This window comes from Ranitomeya imitator, chromosome 4 (genome assembly GCF_032444005.1).
Source record: "Ranitomeya imitator isolate aRanImi1 chromosome 4, aRanImi1.pri, whole genome shotgun sequence".
Classification (NCBI taxonomy): domain Eukaryota; kingdom Metazoa; phylum Chordata; class Amphibia; order Anura; family Dendrobatidae; genus Ranitomeya; species Ranitomeya imitator.
In genome coordinates, this window is record NC_091285.1 from 118,423,872 (window position 1) to 118,443,116 (window position 19,245).

At 42.8% G+C, this 19,245-nt stretch overlaps 1 protein-coding gene across 4 annotated transcripts in view; it reads right to left on the reverse strand.

Moving 5' to 3' along the window:
• The window catches only part of TENM2 (teneurin transmembrane protein 2), a 3,136,407-nt gene that overhangs the window by 1,884,185 nt on the left and 1,232,977 nt on the right, over positions 1–19,245 (reverse strand). For all 4 annotated transcript variants that reach the window (XM_069763919.1, XM_069763918.1, XM_069763915.1 and 1 more), the window contains one exon: positions 14,104–14,217. In XM_069763919.1, the coding sequence (XP_069620020.1) occupies positions 14,104–14,217 (114 nt within the window). The remainder of the gene's footprint in view (positions 1–14,103; positions 14,218–19,245) is intronic.

A 19,245-nucleotide genomic window follows, 5' to 3' on the forward strand; every position in this document is an offset into this window, starting at 1 on the left:
TTTCATGATGCCGTGAACAGAGTCAAGGGACTCAATGCCAGAAGCAGCAAGACAACCCCAGAAAATCTTTGAACATCCACCATATTTGACTGTAGGTACTGTGTACTTTTCTTTGCAGACCTCATTCTGTTTTCAGTAAATAGTAGAATGATGTGATTTACCAAAAGGCTCTATCTTAGTCTCATCTGTCCACCAGACTCTATCCCAGATTTTGGCTTACTCACGTACATTGTGTCAAACTGCAGTGTAGCTTTTTATGTCTCGGTGTCAACAATGGGGTCCTCCTGGCTCTCTGAAATGCCACCATATTGTTTCATTTCATTCAAATGTCCACAGATAGTTTGCGCTGACACTGGTGCACCCTGAGCCTGCAGGACAGCTTGAATTTCTTTGGAATTTGATTGGGCCTTTTTATCCACCATCCTGACTATCCTGCGTTGCAACCTTTCATCAATTTTTCTCTGCCGTCCACATACAGGAAGATTAGCTATAGTGCCATGGGTTGAACACATCCTGATTATGTTGTGCATCGTGGACAAAGAAACATCAATATTTCTGGAAATGGACTTAAGATTATTGATATTTGAGATTATTGATATTTTTCAACAATTTTGGACCACAAGTCCTCAGATAGTTCTCTTGTCCACTTTCTATTCTAGGTACTGTACTTAGTGTGGCACACACAGACACACAATGCAAAGATTGAATCAACTTGTCCCCTTTTTACTTGGTTTCAGGTGTGATGTTTTTATTGCCCACACCTGTTACTTGCCACTGGTGACTTTGAACGAGCATCACATGGGTGAAACAAAGTTGTTTACCCACAATTTCGTAAAGGTGCCAACAATTTTGTCTGAACCATTTTTGGGGTTTTGCGTGAAATTATGTACAATTTGCCTTTTTTTCTCAGTTTTTTGTGTTGTTCCAATACACAAATGAAACAAACATGTTTGTAACAAAACATGTGTAATTGCAATAATTTTCAGGGAGAAATACTTCATTTTCTGGAACAATTTCAAGGGTGCCAAGACTTTTGGTCATGGCTGTATGTGATCCTGACTCCATTCCAGTCCACCTGGCCAGAAGAGCAGTAAGTCCCAAAGCAATCTTAAAATTATAACCTGTACAGTGGATAGGTAATCATTTTAGGAGACTAAAATACTCCTTTAAGCATGGAGCAACTTGTACTTCTCACAGGCATTCATATTTTACAGTAAGTTTACTAGATTTAAGTACTCCAATTGTACTATAATCTGCTGGTTAACATTATAGACCTAATAATTATAGCGGGTTACTGTTCTCCTTATAGTTGCACACAAAAATTGGTACACAGCCTTAGATTTTATAGGAATGATATGGATACGTGTTAGTTGTTCAAAAGATATAAGGTGCAATATGGTTTTGTGGACATTAATTAGTTCTTTAGTATAGTATTCAATTGGTCACTTGTTTACAGGTACTAATAGGGAGCGGGGGCTGTCATGTCGTAATGCCTAGCAATGGCTCTTTAATGTTTCATCTCTTTAGCAAAAGAAAAATCTGTCAGCAGGTTTTTGCTAGTTAAGCAGAGAACGACAAGATGTAGGTACAGAAACTGTCAAGATGTAGGTGCAGAGACTCTGATTCCAGTGATTTATCACTTACTGGACTACTTCTTGCATTTTGAGTAAAATTAGTGTTTTATCAGCAGGAGATAATCACTGGAGGACTAGTTGACTCATGCGATGTAGTCCTTCAGCTCTGTGTAACCTCAAGCCCTGCTCTAATGAGCAGCATTCTACCTATGTACTGGGTGGTGTGGGTGAAGGTATACTGAGCTCAGCATTCAGCGAACTGGTAGATCTGCAGCTGAGAAACAGTGATTTTATTTAAATGACAGTATGCAGACCAGTAAGTGACACATCACAAGAATCAATGTCTGTGTCCCTACATCACGCTGCTCTCAGGTTAGATAGCAAAAACATGGCAACAGATTGCCATTTACAGTTACTGTTCATGTAGCTACTACTTTACAATCAGGTCTACCCAGAGTCCTAGGCACACTTTGAAAAGTGGCAAATCATCTAGGAAGTACTCTCTGTATGGGGCTGTTATTTCTCAAGCAGTTTTAAGGCCTTATTCAGACATCCATCCAGGCTTGGACTGGCCCATACGGTAACAGGGGAATTCCCCGGTGGGCCCCTGTGCCGATTTGGGCCCAAACACCACTGTATGGGCAGAACTTGGCATAATTCTTCTTGATTCTCTCTGTACAAAAAGCAGCATATTGTCATTCACTAATCAAATTACCCAGTTTATTAATATCTACTATATAAAGCTGAATGTGTGTGTGTGTGTATGTGTGTGTGTATGTCCGGGATTGGCATCTGCACCGTCGCAGCTACAGCCACAAAATTTTGCACAGTCACATGTCTGGACCCTGAGAGCGTCATAGGCTTCGTTGTGAGGTGAAATTTTAACCCCGCGCGTTCCAATTCACCAAACAATTTTGCCCCTTTCTACATAATGGGGAAAAAAGTGAAAGGAAAAGTGTTGGAGGCGTCGCAGCTACAGAAACAAAATTTTGCACAGTCACACGTCTGGACCCTGAGAGCGTCATAGGCTACGTTGTGAGGTGAAATTTTAACACCGCGCGATCCAATTCACCAAACAATTTTGCCCCTATCTACATAATGGGGAAAAAGTGAAAGGAAAAGTGTTGGAGGCGTCGCAGCTACAGCCACAAAATTTTGCACAGTCACACGTCTGGACCCTGAGAGCATCATAGGCTATGTTGTGAGGTGAAATATTAACCCTGCGCTTTCCAATTCACCAAACAATTTTGCCCCTATCTACATAATGGGGAAAAAAGTGAAAGGAAAAGTGTTGAAGGCGTCGCTGCTACAGAAACAAAATTTTGCACAGTCACACGTCTGGAGCCTGAGAGCGTCATAGGCTATGTTGTGAGGTGAAATTTTAACCCCGCGCTTTCCAATTCACCAAACAATTTTGCCCCTATCTACATAATGGGAAAAAATGAAAGGAAAAGTGTAGGAGGCAAATTGACAGCTGCCAGATGTGAACAAGGGGGACTTAAAGAATGAGAGCGATGGCGCCAAAGAGTATATACCGTACAGTTGCTAAGGTGGGGCCTCGACATGGGATACTCACCACACACGGGGATATGAACACACACAAAATGCGCCACACACTACCACGTGCTTGAACACATATTACCCTCAGCACACATTTCACCACACATACACCAACCTCGCCACATAAAAGTCAACTCAAAACACAAAAGTCGCCACTCAAAACTCGCCACGCGCAGAACTCGCCACATGCAAAAACTAGGCTCTTGCAAAACTCGCCACAAGTGCAAAATTCTCCTCATGAAAAACTCGCCACACGCAAAACTTGCACACGCGGAAAAATTGCCACATGCACAAAAGTTGCAACACATGCAAAAGTTGCCTCACACAGAACTTGCACAAACTCAAAAGGCACCACACATAATACTCGCAACGCGCAAAACTCGCCATGTGCAAAACTTGCTGCACACAACTTGCTACACTAACCTGTCACATGTAACTCGACACACAAAAAGTTGCTACACGCATGTTGCTACACAAAACTCATCTCACAAAAGTCGCTACATGCATGTCGCCACACGCAACTCAACACACACAACTTGACAAACGAAACTCGCCCTAAAACACACACAAGTCTGGTATTATCCTTCAAAAATAAAAATCTGATTAATAAGCAGACAAACTACAACAATTGCACCATATAGGAAATACGGCAGCTGTCAGTCACATGACCTGTCTATTATGTGTATGTGTGAGCTAATATATACTGCCAGGGGGAGGGCTTCCTGTTGGCTGGGGATTTATCAGGCTGCCAAATTAGCTTACAAATACTGAGGTAAAAATACTGAGCAAATAACGTGTGAACGAGGTCTAATACAGGAGGAGATGACACACAGGTATATACTATATACAGGGGAGATGACACACAGATATATACTATATACAGGAGAGATGACACACAGGTATATACTATATAGAGGAGGAGATGAAATATAGGTACATATATATACAGGAGGAGATGACATACAGGTATATACTATATACAGGAGGAGATGACATACAGGTATATGCTATATATAGAAGATGAAATGCAGGTATATACTATATGCAGGAGGAGATGACACTCAGATATATACTATATACAGGGGAGATGACACACAGGTATATACTATATACAGGAGGAGATGACATACAGGTATATGCTATATATAGAAGATGACATGCAGGTATATACTATATGCAGGAGGAGATGACACTCAGATATATACTATATACAGGGGAGATGACACAGGTATATACTATATACAGGAGGAGATGACATACAGGTATATACTATATATAGAAGGAGATGACATTCAGGTATATACTATATATAGGGGAGATGACACACAGCAGGTATATACTATATACAGGGGAGATGACATACAGGTATATACTATATACAGTAGATGACATACAGATGTATACTATATATAAGGGAGATGACAAACATGTATATACTGAGGTGATGAGGTGAAAATGAGAGGTGTGAGGTGAAAATGAAAAGGTGTGAGTGCAAAATGAGAGGAGTGAGGAAAAATAGTGGAGTGATCAGAAAATGACAGATGTGAGGTTGAAATGACAAGTGTTAGGGGGGAATGAGAGGAGTGAGGGAGAAAATGAGAGGTGTGAGGGAGAAAATGAGAGGTGTGAGGGAGAAAATGAGAGATGTGAGGGGGAAAATGAAAGATGTGATTGGGAAAATGAGAGGCGTGATGGGAAAATAAGAGAAGTGAGGTGCTATAACTAACCACAGATATTTACTATGCCCAGGCAACGCCGGGCTCTTCAGCTAGTCTACTATATAAAGCTGAATGTGTGTGTGTGTGTGTATGTGTGTGTGTATGTCCGGGATTGGCATCTGCACCGTCGCAGCTACAGCCAGAAAATTTTGCAGAGTCACACGTGTGGATCCCGAGAGCGTCATAGGCTATATCGTGAGGTGAAATTTTAACCCGGTGCGTTCCAATTCACCAAACAATTTTGCCCCTATCTACATAATGGGGAAAAAAGTGAAAGGAAAAGTGTTGGAAGCGTCGCAGCTACAGCAACAAAATTTTGCACAGTCACACGTCTGGACCCTGAGAGCATCATAGGCTACGTTGTGAGGTGAAATTTTAACCCCGCGCTTTCCAATTCACCAAACAATTTTGCCCCTATCTACATAATGGGGAAAAAAGTGAAAGGAAAAGTGTTGGAGGCGTCGAAGCTACAGAAACAAAATTTTGCACAGTCACACGTCTGGACCCCGAGAGCGTCATAGGCTACGTTGTGAGGTGAAATTTTAACCCCGCGCTTTCCAATTCACCAAACAATTTTGCCCCTATCTACATAATGGGGAAAAAAGTGAAAGGAAAAGTGTTGGAGGCGTCGCAGCTACAGCAACAAAATTTTGCACAGTCACACGTCTGGACCCTGAGAGCGTCATAGGCTACGTTGTGAGGTGAAATATTAACCCCACGCTTTCCAATTCACCAAACAATTTTGCCCCTATCTACATAATGGGGAAAAAAGCGAAAGGAAAAGTGTTGGAGACGTCGAAGCTACAGAAACAAAATTTTGCACAGTCACACGTCTGGACCCCGAGAGCGTCATAGGCTATGTTGTGAGGTGAAATTTTAACTCCGCGCTTTCCAATTCACCAAACTATTTTGCCCCTATCTACATAATGGGGAAAAAAGTGAAAGGAAAAGTGTTGGAGGCGTCGAAGCTACAGCAACAAAATTTTGCACAGTCACACGTCTGGAACCTGAGAGCGTCATAGGCTACGTTGTGAGGTGAAATTTTAACCCCGCGCTTTCCAATTCACCAAACAATTTTGCCCCTATCTACATAATGGGGAAAAAGTGAAATGAAAAGTGTTGGAGGCGTCGCAGCTACAGCCACAAAATTTTGCACAGTCACATGTCTGGACCCTGAGAGCGTCATAGGCTATGTTGTGAGGTGAAATTTTAACCCCGCGCTTTCCAATTCACCAAACTATTTTTCCCCTATCTACATAATGGGGAAAAGTGAAAGGAAAAGTGTTGGAGGCAAATTGACAGCTGCCAGATGTGAACAAGGGGGACTTAAAGAATGAGAGCGATGGCGAAAAAGAGTATATACCGATCAGTTGCTAAGGTGGGGCCCCGACATGAGATACTCACCACACATGGGGATATGAACACACACACAAAATGCGCCACACACTACCACGTGCTTGAACACATATACCACCCTCAGCACACATTTCACCACACATACACCAACCTCGCCACATAAAAGTCGAAACACAAAAGTCGCCACTCAAAACTCGCCACGCGCAAAACTCGCCACATGCAAAAACTAGGCTCACGCAAAACTCGCCACAAGTGCAAAACTCACCTCATGGAAAACTCGCCACACGCAAAACTTGCACACGCGGAAAAATTGCCATATGCACAAAATTTGCAACACATGCAAAAGTTGCCTCACACAAAACTTGCACATACTCAATAGGCACCAGACATAAAACTCACCACGCGCAAAACTCGCCATGCGCAAAACTTGCTGCACACAACTTGCTACACTAACCTGTTACATGCAACTCGACACACAAAAAGTTGCTACACGCATGTTGCCACACAAAACTCATCTCACAAAAGTCGCTACATGCATGTCGCCACACACAACTCAACACACACATCTTGACAAACGAAACTCGCCCTAAAACACACACAAGTCTGGTATTATCCTTCAAAAATAAAAATCTGATTAATAAGCAGACAAACTACAAGAGCAACAAATGTACCATATAGGAAATACAGCAGCTGTCAGTCACATGACCTGTCTATTATGTGTATGTGTGAGCTAATATATACTGCCTGGGGGAGGGCTTCCTGTTGGCTGGGGATATATCAGGCTGCCAATTTATCTTACAAATACTGAGGTAAAAATACTGAGCAAATAACGTGTTAACGAGGTCTAATACAGGAGATCACACAGGTATATACTATATACAGGGGAGATGACACACAGATATATACTATATACAGGAGAGATAACACACAGGTATATACTATATAGAGGAGGAGATGACATACAGGTACATACTATATACAGGAGGAGATGACATACAGGTATATACTAAATGCAGGAGGAGATGACACACAGGTATATACTATATACAGGAGCAGATTACCTACAGGTATATACTATATACAGGAGGAGATGACATACAGGTATATACTATATATAGGAGGAGATGACATACAAGTTTATACTATATATAGGAGGAGATGACATACAGGTATATACTATATACAGGGGAGATGACACACAGCAGGTATATACTATATACAGGGTAGATGACATACAGGTATTTACTATTTATAGGAGATGACATACAGGTGTATACTATATATAAGGGAGATTACAAACATGTATATACTGAGGTGAAAATGAGAGGTGTGAGGTGAAAATGAAAAGGTGTGAGTGCAAAATGAGAGGAGTGAGGGAAAATAGTGTAGTGATAGGAAAATGACAGATGTGAGGTCGAAATGACAAGTGTTAGGGGGGAATGAGAGGAGTGAGGGAGAAAATGAGAGATGTGAGGGGAAAAATGAGAGGCGTGATGGGAAAATAAGAGAAGTGACGTGCTATAACTAACCACAGATTTTTACTTTGCCCAGGCAATGCCGGGCTCTTCAGCTAGTCTAATATATAAAGCTGAATGTGTGTATGTGTGTGTGTATGTATGTCCGGGATTGGCATCTGCACCGTCGCAGCTACAGACACAAAATTTTGCACAGTCACACGTCTGGACCCCGAGAGCGTCATAGGCTATGTTGTGAGGTGAAATTTTAACTCCGCGCTTTCCAATTCACCAAACTATTTTTCCCCTATCTACATAATGGGGAAAAGTGAAAGGAAAAGTGTTGGAGACAAATTGACAGCTGCCAGATGTGAACAAGGGGGACTTAAAGAATGAGAGCGATGGCACCAAAGAGTATATACCGTACAGTTGCTAAGGTGGGGCCCCGACATGAGATACTCACCACACATGGGGATATGAACACACACACAAAATGCGCCACACACTACCACGTGCTTGAACACATATCACCCTCAGCACACATTTCACCACACATACACCAACCTAGCCACATAAAAGTCAAAACACAAATGTCACCGCTCAAAACTCGCCACGCGCAAAACTCGCCACATGCAAAAACTAGGCTCACGCAAAACTCGCCACAGGTGAAAAACTCACCTCATGGAAAACTCGCCACACGCAAAACTTGCACACGCGGAAAAATTGCCATATGCACAAAATTTGCAACACATGCAAAAGTTGCCTCACACAAAACTTGCACATACTCAATAGGCACCAGACATAAAACTCACCACGCGCAAAACTCGCCATGCGCAAAACTTGCTGCACACAACTTGCTACACTAACCTGTTACATGCAACTCGACACACAAAAAGTTGCTACACGCATGTTGCCACACAAAACTCATCTCACAAAAGTCGCTACATGCATGTCGCCACACACAACTCAACACACACATCTTGACAAACGAAACTCGCCCTAAAACACACACAAGTCTGGTATTATCCTTCAAAAATAAAAATCTGATTAATAAGCAGACAAACTACAAGAGCAACAAATGTACCATATAGGAAATACAGCAGCTGTCAGTCACATGACCTGTCTATTATGTGTATGTGTGAGCTAATATATACTGCCTGGGGGAGGGCTTCCTGTTGGCTGGGGATATATCAGGCTGCCAATTTATCTTACAAATACTGAGGTAAAAATACTGAGCAAATAACGTGTTAACGAGGTCTAATACAGGAGATCACACAGGTATATACTATATACAGGGGAGATGACACACAGATATATACTATATACAGGAGAGATAACACACAGGTATATACTATATAGAGGAGGAGATGACATACAGGTACATACTATATACAGGAGGAGATGACATACAGGTATATACTAAATGCAGGAGGAGATGACACACAGGTATATACTATATACAGGAGCAGATTACCTACAGGTATATACTATATACAGGAGGAGATGACATACAGGTATATACTATATATAGGAGGAGATGACATACAAGTTTATACTATATATAGGAGGAGATGACATACAGGTATATACTATATACAGGGGAGATGACACACAGCAGGTATATACTATATACAGGGTAGATGACATACAGGTATTTACTATATATAGGAGATGACATACAGGTGTATACTATATATAAGGGAGATTACAAACATGTATATACTGAGGTGAAAATGAGAGGTGTGAGGTGAAAATGAAAAGGTGTGAGTGCAAAATGAGAGGAGTGAGGGAAAATAGTGTAGTGATAGGAAAATGACAGATGTGAGGTCGAAATGACAAGTGTTAGGGGGGAATGAGAGGAGTGAGGGAGAAAATGAGAGATGTGAGGGGAAAAATGAGAGGCGTGATGGGAAAATAAGAGAAGTGACGTGCTATAACTAACCACAGATTTTTACTTTGCCCAGGCAATGCCGGGCTCTTCAGCTAGTCTAATATATAAAGCTGAATGTGTGTATGTGTGTGTGTATGTATGTCCGGGATTGGCATCTGCACCGTCGCAGCTACAGACACAAAATTTTGCACAGTCACACGTCTGGACCCCGAGAGCGTCATAGGCTATGTTGTGAGGTGAAATTTTAACTCCGCGCTTTCCAATTCACCAAACTATTTTTCCCCTATCTACATAATGGGGAAAAGTGAAAGGAAAAGTGTTGGAGACAAATTGACAGCTGCCAGATGTGAACAAGGGGGACTTAAAGAATGAGAGCGATGGCACCAAAGAGTATATACCGTACAGTTGCTAAGGTGGGGCCCCGACATGAGATACTCACCACACATGGGGATATGAACACACACACAAAATGCGCCACACACTACCACGTGCTTGAACACATATCACCCTCAGCACACATTTCACCACACATACACCAACCTAGCCACATAAAAGTCAAAACACAAATGTCACCGCTCAAAACTCGCCACGCGCAAAACTCGCCACATGCAAAAACTAGGCTCACGCAAAACTCGCCACAGGTGAAAAACTCACCTCATGGAAAACTCACCACACGCAAAACTTGCACACGCGGAAAAATTGTCACATTCACAAAATTTGCAACACATGCAAAAGTTGCCTCACACAAAACTTGCACATACTCAAAAGGCACCAGACATAAAACTCACCACGCGCAAAACTCGCCATGCGCAAAACTTGCTGCACACAACTTGCTACACTAACCTGTCACATGCAACTCGACACACAAAAAGTTGCTACACGCATGTTGCCACACAAAACTCATCTCACAAAAGTCGCTACATGCATGTCGCCACACGCAACTCAACACACACAACTTGACAAACGAAACTCGCCCTAAAACACACACAAGTCTGGTATTATCCTTCAAAAATAAAAATCTGATTAATAAGCAGACAAACTACAAGAGCAACAAATGTACCATATAGGAAATACAGCAGCTGTCAGTCACATGACCTGTCTATTATGTGTATGTGTGAGTTAATATATACTGCCAGGGGGAGGGCTTCCTAGTGGCTGGGGATTTATCAGGCTGCCAATTTATCTTACAAATACTGAGGTAAAAATACTGAGCAAATAACGTGTTAACGAGGTCTAATACAGGAGATCACACAGGTATATACTATATACAGGGGAGATGACACACAGATATATACTATATACAGGAGAGATGACACACAGGTATATACTATATAGAGGAGGAGATGACATACAGGTACATACTATATACAGGAGGAGATGACATACATGTATATACTATATACAGGAGGAGATGACACACAGGTATATACTATATACAGGAGCAGATTACCTACAGGTATATACTATATACAGGAGGAGATAACATACAGGTATATGCTACATATAGAAGATTACATACAGGTATATACTATATACAGGAGGAGATGACACACAGATATATACTATATACAGGGGAGATGACACACAGGTATATACTATATACAGGAGGAGATGACATACAGGTATATACTATATATAGAAGGAGATGACATACAGGTATATACTATATATAGGAGGAGATGACATACAGGTATATACTATATATAGGAGGAGATGACATACAGGTATATACTATATACAGGAGGAGATGACATACAGGTATATACTATATACAGGGGAGATGACACACAGCAGGTATATACTATATACAGGGGAGATGACATACAGGTATATACTATATGCAGGAGATGACATACAGGTGTATACTATATATAAGGGAGATTACAAACATGTATATACTGAGGTGAAAATGAGAGGTGTGAGGTGAAAATGAAAAGGTGTGAGTGCAAAATGAGAGGAGTGAGGGAAAATAGTGGAGAGATCAGAAAATGACAGATGTGAGGTCGAAATGACAAGTGTTAGGGGGTAATGAGAGGAGTGAGGGGGAAAATGAGAGGTGTGAGGGAGAAAATGAGAGATGTGAGGGGGAAAATGAAGATGTGATTGGGAAAATGAGAGGCATGATGGGAAAATAAGAGAAGTGAGGTGCTATAACTAACCACAGATATTTACTATGCCCAGGCAACGCCGGGCTCTTCAGCTAGTATATAGATATTTATGTAAATTTGTGTTTGAGGGTAGTGTAATATTTGTATGCAGGTGAAAAGTAGGCCCCCTAAAGTCAATATTACTGGCGGGCCCTTAGCACCCCAGTCCGACACTGTATCCATCTATCCTTTTTTTACGGCTAGAACACGTACCTATAATAATCCATGGAGCTGTCCACGTTCTCAGATTCTTTTGCAGACAAGTGTTTCACAAGAAATAAAACAGACATGGCCATATTTAATCTGAGTCACAGGCCGAATTGCAGCGCCCCAGAGACCTGGTCGTTGCAGTATGGCACTCTGCCACTAAGGAGAGTAGCGGTACGTCTGATGGCACTAAAGAGTTCTCTTGACCAGGTATCACCAGAACACATTACACTTCACACTCCGGCCACTATGGGGAGAAAAAAAGGCTTTATTTATTGGGCCACTCCTCACACTGGTAAAACTAGGGGCTGGGGAGGAAGTTAGTCAGAAGCTGACTGGGTTGGAACCGGGCAACATCCCATGGCAGGGGGTGTTGCAGGGAGAAGACACAGGGGGGTCCCTGTCAGGCGTGGGAACCTGGCAGGTGCCTAGCGAACCGAGCAGAACGTAACGGAACCGCGCCTGCAAACCTTGCGGAGGTATCCTAAGAGAGAGACAAGAAGGGAAGAATATTGTGGAACAGTGTAAACGAGATCAGCACAAAGGAGAGCCAGTAAGAGTCGTGCCGAGAGAGACAGGCAACATCTTACTGAGGCGCGTAGTCGGTGGCCGGATCACCGTAGGAGTAACTGACTTCAGGCCTTACTTCAAATTCCGCTGGACAGTTGATTATAGGTTGGCTGTCTACCTTCTACACCTACGAAGACATAGGGGGCAACATTGGGAGAGGGGCGTATCTAGGGTCCCGGAAGACCTCCAAGCCTTCCCATCAAATGGGTGGCGTCCTAGCCAAAATATACCTGGGGGATGTTAGAAACTAGCAACATCTGAAACCAAAGAACGAGAGAGAGAAAGCTGTAGAGAACGAAAGAAGGAGAAAAGCAGTTGTGAGGACTATTCCGAATGCTCAGCAGGGTAGGACTACAACACACAGGCGCTATTGGTAGGCAACGATTTCCATCTGCGAGGGAAACTCTGGATGTGCCCATCGGACCGGCCGGTCTCTGATAGCCCAGTTGAACGTGCTCTGGATTGAGTATATTGAAGCCTTCAGTAAAAAGGTAAAGAGACTGCAACCTTGTGTCCTCGTTACTGCCTGCACCTCACACCATCTCCATCCACCTTACTGGGAAGCCCTGGGGATATACTTCACCTGTGGGAAGGTACACCATCCAGCTGCCATTCCATCACCCCAGCGGACCCCACAGCAGCGTCGGTCACCCTGACCGAACACCACAGGTGGCGTCACGAACCCCTGACAGACTGTACTACCACCTTCATTGGACGCCCCTTAGCAGGGTCACGATCGGGTCCAGCCACCATGACAACCGCAGAACTGAAGGAGAAGGGACCGGTACCGAGTGACTTGTGGCCCTGTGTCTGGGGGCGCTCCAGAATTACCTAGGCAAGTCTAGGGGTCCGCCAGTAACATTGCAGTGAATAGTCCAAACTTTGTCATTTATTTATATCTTTATGTGGGAAAATTGCTGATGGTAAAACCTGACACACTGACCAAACCGTGACATGTGCATATCAGGAGAATCACTGACGTCCGAGGCCTTGCACGGTCTGGGGGCGCTCTCTGCATTCAGCACGCATAGGAGCAGCTTCAGGGGAATTTTCTATATCTCCCAATGCTGAATGCATTCACATACCAGAAGCCGGCATGTTGGATAGGACATTGTGTGAGCTTTCTATATAGCCAGTCTCCTTTATGTCATGTATATTTCTGCAGAAAATACGTTATGAACATCATTAAATTCTTATGGAAAAAATTCACATTGGTATGTGCAATAATATGCAATAAACTAAATGCAAGCGATGCTGAAAATACAATATGCACACAAACCATACCCATTATATGTAGTACATTCAGCCCTATGAAAACAACAGAGCTCCTCCGCTTTGCTGCCATTTACTACATTACTCATCATTGTGTGGTAAGAATTTACCTCAAGGGACAAAAAAATGGACCAAAAGGAAAGAGAAACCATGACATCGATATGACTTATGATAGAAAACACCTCTATTCACCTACCTGTGCTGAAATGTGCTAAAACTGATGCCTGAAGTCAGAAAGGACGCTTAGCAGGGGCAATTGCACTCCCCTCTAGCCCACCGACACGAGACCCTAAGGTCTGCAGGCAGAATAATGGCTGTCAGTCGCTGAGGAAACAGCACTAAACAGAACCTCACCTTTGCCTCCAGATGGCATTGTCGCCACATCGTCGCTGCTTGTCCTGATGCCATTGTTGAATGTATGTCCGTCTGCGGGCTGGAGTTGCCAGTTCAGCCCGAGGAGATGCATTGCTGCAGGAGACACAAGGAGATGACCAGTCAGTACAAAATGCATTTATGCCCCTTCTGTGCACAATACCATGGAGGTCAGTCCTCCTGTCTGAGAGCACAATTATGCAGGCAGAATAGAGAAGATAGTGTAGACACATTACATAGTAACATAGTAACATAGTTAGTAAGGCCGAAAAAAGACATTTGTCCATCCAGTTCAGCCTATATTCCATCATAATAAATCCCCAGATCTACGTCCTTCTACAGAACCTAATTGTATGATACAATATTGTTCTGCTCCAGGAAGACATCCAGGCCTCTCTTGAACCCCTCGACTGAGTTCGCCATCACCACCTCCTCAGGCAAGCAATTCCAGATTCTCACTGCCCTAACAGTAAAGAATCCTCTTCTATGTTGGTGGAAAAACCTTCTCTCCTCCAGACGCAAAGAATGCCCCCTTGTGCCCGTCACCTTCCTTGGTATAAACAGATCCTCAGCGAGATATTTGTATTGTCCCCTTATATACTTATACATGGTTATTATACATTATTAACCACGGTAGGGCCACACTAGTTTGGAGCTCAGATAATCTAAATATTACTACTAAATTTGCTTCCTAATAGAATACATGTTTCTATGATTGTATTACACCCTTTTTAAGAATAAATGTTTTTTCTATTATTAGTTTACAAAGATGTTTCCAGTTATGTTTCTGTATATGACAAGGTTGGTTGAAATTTTTACATTCAAATCAAGATTTCTGTAAAGATTTGATAATTTCTAAATGACAGAAAAAATATTTGTGAGAATTCAGATAGTTTGGCAAAGCTATCTATGGATATCTGCACACAAACGTCTTTTAGACCCTGACGTACCGATGGACAACATGCAGGCTCTTTTCACACTATTGTTGTGACTTTTGCATTTAGAGGTATATTCCATTGCTATTAAAGTTTACAGGGTGCAGCAGTTATTATTATTTATTTATATAGCACCATTGATTCCATGGTGCTGTACATGAGAAGGGGTTACATAGAAATTACAGATATCACTTACAGTAAGCAAACTAAAAATGACAGACTGATACAGAGGGGAGAAGACCCTGCCCTTGCGGGCTTACATTCTACAGGATGGTGGGGAAGGAGACAGTAGGTTGAGGGTTGCAGCAGCTCCGGTAGTGATGAGGAGGAAGCGGGGTCAGTGCAGGCTGTAAGCTTTCCTGAAGAGGTGAGTTTTCGGGTTCCATCTGAAGGATCCGAATGTGGTTGATAGTCGGATGTGTTGGGGCAAAGAATTCCAGAGGATGGGAGATATTCAGGAGAAGTCTTGGAGGCGGTTGGGTGAGGAGCGAATAAGTGTGGAGGAGAGAAGGAGGTCTTGGGAGGTCCGGAGGTTGCATGAAGGAAGATATCGGCAGATTAGTTCAGATATGTATGGAGGAGACAGGTTATGGATGGCTTTGTAGGTCAGTATTACTAATTTGAACTGGATACGCTAAGGGAATGGGAGCCAGTGAAGAGATTTGCAGAGAGCGAGGAGAGAGATCCTGTCCTCATCCCTTATGGGAAATATGCAAATGCATGTAGAAAAGCCGCGGAGACACCATCACGTGTTTCTCAACGCAAGCAATAAATAGCCAGGTCTTTCACCGGGAAGGAACAACCACGGGAAGGGCAGCATCCAAAAAGGAAAACCACCTATGCCAAAACATGGTATCCATCCACAGACAGCTGTTTCCGAGTATTTGACCCTCATCAGTGTGGAGTAGGAATAGTACATAGTACTGTACTTGGTTCCGCGTCGATGTTGTCGTTTACTGACCTGCCCCTTGGATATGACAAATGGTGGATTAGTTTGAATGTATTGGGTTCATTTTTTGGCACAACTCCCTACGGGGGTACCACTACGTCTTCTAAGGAAAGTGTTCTGAATGGACCCGCCGCCATTCTACCTAAAGATATTTCTTTTTTTTCTTTTTTTGGGCAAGACGTCTGTGTGTTGGTAGAGTGATTTTAGATTTTTACTCCAGCCTTTCTTGATTTTAGAAGGGCATGACATGCCTATATCTGTGTCTCCTCCTCCTTTTACTCCTCCACCTCTTTTCTTTTTGCATGACTATATGTAGTTGTGACTTTTCCATGTGTTTGTTGTGTCTTCTGAGCAGTTTGTCAGATTTTGGACACCTTTTAAGGTGTTTTCTATGTGTTTTCTATGTGTTTTCTATGTGTTTTCTATGTGTTTGTATTTGTTTGTATTTGCCTGCCATTGGTTTCAATGGGGTTCGATGGTGTTCGTAGAACGTTCGATGAACATTCGTCGAACATGTACTTGTTTGATGAACCGAACCCGAACACTAGGGAGGTGGCTCAACACTACTCTTTATACAAGTAGACGGTTTAATGTTCTGCATACAAGACATCGCCGTATATAAAACTGAATACCAGATGTGTAAGTGCATGTTCTTCGATCTATTTAGCAGAATATACTAGTCAAACTAGTTTTCAGATAAAATGGCATACCAGATACTGCATAATTCTGCACAGAGCACCTGGCATGAGAGGACACAAAGAATCTGAAGAGGATGCTGCTTGGGGGTATGTTAAGGGATTCTGTCTTTGTGTCTGCAAAAATACAAACCTAGCCATAAATATATGAAAGTGTAGATCACAATCATCATATATATAATCGTCTAAGGGGCACTTCCGTCTGTTTGTCTGTCTGCTTGTCTGTCTGTTACGGAAATCCTGCGTCGCTGATTGGTCGTGACCAATCAGGGACAGGCAGAGTCCGGCCGCGAATTTGCCCCTTCATACTCTCTGTCAGTGCCCCCTCCAGTCAGCGCTCACCCAGGGTTAATGGCTGCATTACACCGTGTCATGACGCGGTGTAATGCAGTCTGATAACGCTGCCATTAACCCTGTGTGACCATGTTAAAAATAAGAAAAAAAAAAGCATTACATACTCACCGTCGCGACGCTCCGGACCATGCATTGCGGTCTCGTGAGATGATGAAGCAGCGGTCTCGAGAGATCGCTAAGTCATCTGGGTAATTTCGCAAAGCATCGCTGGGAACGGAAGCTGGCGGCCACATCGCATGCATCAGGACAGCTTCGCTGTATGTCGGAGGGTGAGTATATAACTATTTTTTATTTTCATTCTATTTTTTAACAGGGATATGGTGCCCACACTGCTATATAGTACTTGGGCTGTGTTATATGCTGTGAGGCTGCTATATACTGCGTGGCCTGTGTTATATGTGGGCTGTGTTATATATTACGTGGGCTGTGTTATATACTACGTGGCCCGTGTTATATACTACATGGACTGTGTTATATACTGCATGCACAGTGTTATATACTATGTGGGCTGTGTTATATACTGTGTGGGCTGTGTTGTATACTACATGGGCTGTGTTATATACTATGTGGCAGTGTTATATACTGCGTGGGCTGTGTTATATACTTCGTGGCAGTGTTATATACTACGTGGCAGTGTTATATACTACGTGCGCAGTGTTATATACTACGTGAGCTGTGTTATATACTACGTCGGCTGTGTTATATACTGCGTGGGCTGTGTTATATACTACGTGGCAGTGTTATATACTACATGCGCAGTGTTATATACTGCGTGAGCTGTGTTATATACTATGTGGGCTGTGTTATATACTACGTGCGCAGTGTTATATACTACGTGAGCTGCGTTATATACTACGTCGGCTGTGTTATATACTACATGAGCTGTGTTATATACTGCGTGGGCTGTGTTATATACTACGTGAGCTGTGTTATATACTACGTGCGCAGTGTTATATACTATGTGAGCTGTGTTATATACTATGTGGGCTGTGTTATATACTATGTGGGCAGTGTTATATACTACATGGGCAGTGTTATATACTACGTGGCAGTGTTATATACTACACGAGCTGTGTTATAAACTATGTGGGCTGTGTTATATACTATGTGGGCAATGTTATATACTACGTGTGCAGTGTTATATACTGCGTGGGCTGTGTTATATACTATGTGGGCAGTGTTATATACTACGTGCGCTGTTGTGAGTTCCGTTCTGGAGCTCCCTCCTGTGGTTGCTAATGGTATTTTTGCGAGTTCTGCCCTTGGGCTCCCTCTGGTGGTTTCAAGTGGAACTGCTGCTCCGTTAGGTAGTTGTAGCAGCTGCCTTCACTAATCTATTGCTTTGCATTTTGTCTCTTTTGTCCAGCTTGTCACTATTTCTTATTCAGGCTAGCTGGAAGCTCTGGGAAAGCAGATTTGCCCCTCCACACCGTGAGTCGGTGTGGAGTTCATTTTTGTAAACTCTGCGTGGATTTTGTAGTTTTTAATTCTGACCGCACAGTATCCTTTGCTCTCTGTCTATCTAGTTTAGTTTTGGCCTCCCTTTGCTGAAATCTAATTTCATTTCTGTGTTCGTCATTTCCCTCTCCTTTCACAGTCAATATTTGTGGGGGGCTGTCTTTCCTTTTGGGGGTTTCTCTGAGGCAAGATAGCTTTCTATTTCCTTCTTTAGGGGTAGTTATATCTGAGGCTGTGACGAGGTGTCTAGGGAGTGTCAGGAACATCCCACGGCTATTTCTAGTTGTGTTGTTAGGTTTAGGGACTGCGGTCAGTAGAGATACCACCTTCTCAGAGCTCGTTCCATGTTGCGTTTTAGCCACCAGGTCATTTCGGTGTGGCCTCTTAACCACCAGGTCATAACAGTGCGCAGTGTTATATACTACATAGGCAGTGTTATATACTACGTGGGCAGTGTTATATACTGCATGGGCTGTGTTATATACTGCGTGTACTGTTCTATATATTACGTGGGCTGTGTTATATACTGCATGTGCTGTGCTATATATTATGTGGGCAGTGTTATATACTATGTGGCTGTGCTATATACTACATGGCTGTGTTATATACTACGTGGCTGTGCTATATAGTACGTGGCTGTCTGTGTTACGTGGCCTCTGCTATATACTATGTGGCTGCTATATATATATACATACATACATACATACACATTCTAGAATACCCGATGCGTTAG